Source organism: Aplysia californica, unplaced genomic scaffold, assembly GCF_000002075.1.
Source record: "Aplysia californica isolate F4 #8 unplaced genomic scaffold, AplCal3.0 scaffold00330, whole genome shotgun sequence".
Lineage (NCBI taxonomy): Eukaryota > Metazoa > Mollusca > Gastropoda > Aplysiida > Aplysiidae > Aplysia > Aplysia californica.
The window spans coordinates 465,319-471,916 of NW_004797600.1; the positions used below are offsets into that span (position 1 = coordinate 465,319).

The 6,598-nt window shown below is 39.8% G+C and overlaps 1 protein-coding gene across 1 annotated transcript in view; it reads left to right on the top strand.

The window, feature by feature from the left end:
* Positions 1-56: 56 nt before the first annotated feature.
* LOC101845784 (ankyrin repeat and MYND domain-containing protein 2) overlaps positions 57-6,598 on the top strand; it is a gene marked incomplete in the record, with an annotated part of 17,147 nt that continues 10,605 nt past the window's right edge. Inside the window, 3 exon segments of the mRNA XM_013084937.2 lie at positions 57-553; positions 3,531-3,595; positions 5,207-5,345. Of these exon segments, the coding sequence (XP_012940391.1) occupies positions 274-553; positions 3,531-3,595; positions 5,207-5,345 (484 nt within the window).

The following is a 6,598-nucleotide window of genomic DNA, read 5'->3' on the forward strand; positions in this document are numbered from 1 at the left end:
TCACACACACACACACACACACACACACACACACACACACATACTTTGTTTCTCATTCTTGGTCTCCCGGACAGACGAATAGACAAGCAAGAAAACAAGGTTCCCATTAAGTCGTAATAGTAGGTTAGCTCATTTATGTCATTCCAAGTTCCAAGCCATGTACATGTGAATGAGCAGTACATGTAAAAGTCAGGCCTAAACACATTTATTTAACGCAAAGAGAGCAAACGAGAGGGAAGAGGGAAGGGGAGAAGAGAGACCAAATGAGCAAACATGAGATCAATAATCGTTGAGGACTGTGTACGCGCAGCATTAACATGGTTGCTCGTAGCCTTCGAGGATTTTACAGTTTTGTCTCCTTCGCCTTCTTTCGTGTTTAGGGCTGTCTCCATGGTTACCAGCATTTTCTCGAATATTCCTAATGTTTTGTGTAGATGTTGCATCGAGTTAGGACAGTTTAAAATTGAATTATCCACATTGCTCAAGATGGCGACCACCGAAGAAGACAAGCGAACACCTGATGAAAAACAGCTTTTCGATCTGATTGAAAAAGGTATTCAATTACCTACGGAATAGGAATCCATTTTAAAGGTTGAATTTATTTACTGGCTGAAATGTGTCACCTTAGTAGTGGTGATTCAGAGCAAAACGTGTGTTTAAACTTAAATCTAGGCTGGGAAATTATTTTTTCGCCATTCTCGACACTCGATGGCTTTTTTCACTTTACTACTTTACTTCTTCAACCATTTCCTATAGATATCTCTAGATTCTAGATCGATCTAGAATCTAGATCTAGATCTAGATCTATTCTAAGATCTAAATTTAGATACAAGGTTTTTATATTACTGTCTTGGCTAATTAACTGAATCTGGATTCTACACCATTTGTTGTCTCTCTGCTAGAATTAGAATGAGGCCAAGATAGATTCCGGAATTCAAGATCTCTTGAGAGTCTTAGATGGCCCTAGATCTACTCCATGTACAGTTTTTTTGTTTTTGTTTTTTAAAGTTTAAAATAAACACAGCTAGCCTTTACTAGCTTTGGACTGGCTAGATTCTAGATCTAAATCTAGTTATATATATCTAGATCTAGATCTAGATCTATATAGTCTATATATAATAAAGGAAGTGGCTATTCTCACCCGGGGTGAGAATAGAAATACGATCGACCTCTCACCCCGGGTGAGACTTGCCACCGTAGGCTATTCTCACCCGATGTGAAACAAGACCTGTTTTTCCTAATTTCGGAATACTTTCTATCTAGATCTATGTGGATGATCAAATGGATAAAGGCAAAGAAAAGATTACGTTATAGTATAGCACAAAAGTAAAGCTAATTTTACCGACTACAAAGATGCTATGGCTATTTAACTTTTCGAATCGAGCCGAACTACGCAGGTCGCCATTTTGTTTTGCCCGGAAGTTCTCACGCTACTCCTCTCTCTCTCTCTTTCTCTCCCTCTCTCTCTCTCTCTCTCTCTCTCTCTCTCTCTCTCTCTCTCTCTCTCTCTCTCTCCACTGCCCACAGACAAAATTGTACGCTTTTAGTAGACTAACAGTAGTAATGGAACGTTTGTTCACGGCACAGAATTCTACAATTTTTCTGTTATCACAGTGTAGAATTCTGTGGTTTAGGGTGAACGCAAAATTGGTTGGCCTAGATCTAGGCTATAACGGTGAACGTGCACCGGGTGAGAATAGCCAAAAGACTCGCCTGCACTATTCTCACCCGGGGTGAGAATAGAGGTGGCCATATATAAAACTATAGCACAAGATTTTATGACAGTTCAGTATGTTTATTGTAGACCCTAATTGACATTTGACTGACAATGCAAAAATGCCGACAACACTATTTGACTCAGTGTGTGTAATTGTTGTGTATTTCGTACTTCAGTTGTGGTATAATTTAAAGAGTACGCAGTGACCAGGTTCACGGCACCGTGAACGTAATTTGCAGGCAGCGTTCACGGCACCCTGAATCATCCACCATTGGCACAGAGGCACGATTGAAACGCAAGGAACATAATTTTTTATGAAAATTTTATGTAGATCTACACATTTTTTGTTGAACTGTACATTACTGAAAGAGAATGAAAGTGTATTGTTTTAGGGTTTTTTAAACTGATTCTGTCAATGATTTTTTCAGGCTCTGGACAGAATTATTTTTCCTTGTTCAGTTTTAGACCTGGGGTGCATCTATTTTTAATGCCTTACTGTGAAGCTCTAAGTTACTCTAATAGGTATTGTCATATATACCAAAGTGATGGGAATCAATAGAGGAATCTATATATCAGTAACAAAAACCTATAATCTGTTTGTATTGTATTTTCCGTCAGACAAAAACGAATGAGGAAAAAAAATTGCGCAACACCTCTTCGAAAATTTCAACTTACCGCATTTTCTCAGCTCTACGAGTCCTTATAATCCATAGGAATCAACACAAACTTTTAGCGATATCACCCTAGCACACATTTATGCAAGAATTTCCCAAATTTAGTTGAATATCTTTCTTTGAAGGGCTTTTTTATTACACCAGGCTCCGCGTTATTTACCCTTAGATCTAGCCTACATTGCGACAACAAAACAACGATTTTTGCAAGAATTTTGCGGAGTTTCGATCGATATTGGAGCTCAGAGATTGAGGTTAGGTTTGTTTACAAGTTCTACTTCCTTTCGACAACTTAAAAAGTAGGAACTAAGTTAAATAGTAATAGTGCTCATTTGCTTCGGATTTTGCTGAGCTGCTCGCAGCGGTCGAATAGATGCAGCGGAAAAGTTCAGAGCCGCTGTCAGCGGCCGAATGGACGGAATCAGTTAAAAGACAACTTGGAATAAAAATTAAACAAATGGGGCCTAATGTGTTCGTCAGTACAATTTATGGGAATTGAATTTGATTCATATATCGTCGGTTGCCTGATGAAATCGTGAATTCCACACAAAGCAAATTTTACAGGAGAGGGAAAAAATTTTTGCAAACGAGCAAGATAAAAAATTGTTTTACCCACTACTAGAAGAGCACACACATTACACATTGGAATTGACAGTCGTGAAACAATACCAGTCTTGCATCTGGGAAACACACATTTTATTCATGTGACAGAGGTTTTTCCGCAAAACACATGCAGTCGACGTCATAAATTATCATCTCTGGCCAGGAAACCGTGAATACTGACCGATCGTTGTGTTTGCACAACGCAGTCACCCATATTTCAATGGTCTAGAGAGGCGTTCACGGTGCCAACGGTCAGCCCTGCGAGTCATAAACCGACTGATGAGATCATGAATTCCACACAGGTGTGGGATTCACGGTTTCATCAGGCGACTTTAGGGGCACGGTGTTTATTCATGATTGTCCTATTGCGTCAGATTACACGTTTGCATTGAGATAATTGAAAAATAATTTTACAGGGACATGTATCTCACCGAGCACTATCAAAATATGCAAAAAAACGATTTTCAAAAATTTGTGGAATTCACGGTTTTATCAGGCGACTGACGATATTCGTCTTACAACGTTGTTGTTTTTTTCAGGCACTAATGAAGCTGTCATCGCCCACGTGAAAGCGTCAAAAGTCAAGATTGACTGTCTGGATCCTGTAAGTGAAAAGCTGGTCAAGCCCATAGTCTGTACAATGATCCTCTCTTACTTTAAAATGAACTGACGTGACTCCTGGGCACTAAGTCTTCTTTTCAGAAGTCAGGTTTTTTGGGGGGGGGGGTTTTGTTTTGTTTTTTGTTTTGTTTAGGGGCGGGGGTTGGGGCTTTACAAAAAAATACTGTGTCAGGTGGGAACCAGTTGGCTTCAAGCAATGCCCCCAACCAAAATTGTTTTGCTTTTTTTCCATTTCTAACAGAGTTCGCTGCGGCCATGTCATGATGCATCATATATCGTTGTGTTGTGACCACTCCAACCTATTTTTGAAAAAATTAAGTTCACTGCCAACAGATGACCCCATTCATTATGCAGAGGCGATCGGACAGTCCACGAGTATGGGCGTCAGTGTGTCTAGGAAGTTAGAGGGCAAAACTGAAAGACAAGAGCAATGTTCGAGAAAACTGAAGCGTCCACGAGTTCACAGTGCGATAGAATGGAGTCTTACGCTTGCTTGTACTTGTAGGCCCTCCACACCTAGTGTGTGATGTAATATCAAGCGGACAGCTCAGGTGATTGGGGAAAGCAAGGCGTCGATGAGTCGACACCTTGGTGCAATCTGGTCTGGGTAAACATGGTAACCGCTTATCGAGATTTACAACAGAGGTGTGATCGCATTCATGAGAGTGAATTATCTTTGACGCAATGGGCCGTACGTACAATGATCGCTCATTTTCGGTACTTGGTTGATCAGCTGTTCGTGTCCAGGTTTCTTATTCTTTTTTTTTTTTTCTTAAATAAAGAAGAAAAAACAACTAAATTATGACCTGAAAAGCAGGATCTTAGCCGAATGTAGCTCCTTCAGTGCGGGATCTTAGGGGGTACTTTTATATAATTATATAGTAAAGATTCTGTTTTTCCAAAACTGCGGGATATTATGCGAACCGGGACCATAAGTGGTGGGATCTTAGGCAAAGACTACTGTTTAATATTAATCCCCCTTTTTAAACAGGGAGGCTTTGCCTTGAATGGTACAGCTTCTCAACAGTAACTTAGTACTTACATGTTCTTTGTTGGTGTTTTTTAAATTGGAGTTTGTTTTAAAAACTCTTTTAGATTAATTTGCGATATCCAAATAATTCATTTTGTTATCCATAATGTCTTTTGTGTGATCTCAGCACAATTGTTGTTTTTTTTAAAGATTTCTCTAATTTTTGTGGGTGTAATTTCCTTCCCTAAATATTCTCAGAGATTATTTGGATTTGTTCCTTCCTGTCTTTTTAGGCTTGAGCTTATAAAAAATCCGATGTCCATTCCTAGAGTCATAATCTTTTTAGATTTTTTATGTGATGGAAAAAAATCTTTCATTTGAACTATCGAGTACTATAGTATGTTATGCCTTCTGGTTTCCTATTTTTCTATTAACTTTTTCCCTTGAAAAACCAAATCAGTATTATCAGATGTTAAGAAAATCAAAGACACCTTCTTTGGTTTAAACAGCTAAATCTTACCGGAAGACTTGGTGTAATATTTGAACATAAAAGTAAACGTTGTTGTACAAATGTCTGAGAGAATTGCTCATGATATTCTCACGATATTGTGCTTTTCTTCGCAGAAAGGAATGACACCTTTACAGCTGGCTGCTTTTCGGGGGAACAAAGACCTTTGTGAGTTCTTCCTGGCAAATGGGGCTGATGTGAATTCACACTTCCATGAGAACTCCTACTCAACTTTGATGTTTGCTGCTCTGTCAGGTACCGTGAACTAGCATCTATGGTGCAACAGTAAGGCCTTGCATGTTCGAGGAATAACTCCCCTTGTTCTCGCTGCAAAGTTACAGCCAGTGTATGAGGATGCAAACAACCTTCTATTTCTCCAAAAGCAACAAAATATCTCACAAATAAAATATCCTAGTGCATGCAGGGCCTTAGGCTCTTCAGTGTTGCAGCACACAGTCAGTGTGAGTTTGATATCCGTGTGGGGAAGTTATTAGTTTAGTATCTCAGCTTGTCTTCTCAAATGCTGTTTCCAAACCAGCACAAGACGCGCTGAGAGGCAGAGTCCAGGCAAACCCAGCCTGTAAGTACCTAAACTCTTTCAGTGGTGAGGTGCACCGAAATTCAAATTCACCAAATTTGGATTCAAAGAAAACTTGCGCTCGCAGAGAGAATGAAGATTCCCCTTTCTTTTACCTTTATTCGTTAAATTATTGAGACACTTCATTTTCACCAAACATAATTTAACTCTTAATCCACCAAAGTCACTTGCAGAGCAAACAGCCCCTGCTGATGTGGCCGTTCCTGTTTTATTCCATAACATATCTTATCCACTGTATTCCAAGGGACCGTTGATTGCCCTGTACAGTGGGTCATTGCAGGCTTACTGCATACCAAGCAACTGACCTATCAGTTGCGCACGTTAAAGATCCCTTGCTGGTCCAAAATCCATAAGAGTAGGCTTCAGCCACCACCCGTGGCAAAAATCAAAGTTAATTCAACCATACTGAAAATGTTTAATGTGTCCCATGCGCTCATATGACATTATGCAGTTGCGAGGGCCGTAAAACACTTACCAAAAAAAAAAATGACCTATCAGAGACACCAGTCAGAGGCCTTTCACACCAACACCTGACCAAAACTTAGGATTGTGTTTGGGCGTATGCCGGGGTTGGGAGAGGTCAGATTGGTCCATCATTTTCTTGGCACTGGCTGCTGCCTGCATTTTCTTACCTGCTTTGGCCTATTTGCCCACATTATATTCAATCATCACAGGACATGAAATATATTGACCACTATAGCAAAACATTATCGTCTGTGATGAAGGAAAGTACTTCTTATGACTACTGCAACTACTGTTGCTGCTAATGCTACTAATGCACTACTTGTACTACTAAAACTTTCTGCAGATAAATAAGAATGTTCTTTTAAAAAAAAAAAAATCTCTCTCTCTCTCTCTCTCTCTCTCTCTCTCTCTCTCTCTCTCCCTCCCTCCCTCCCTCCCTCCCTCC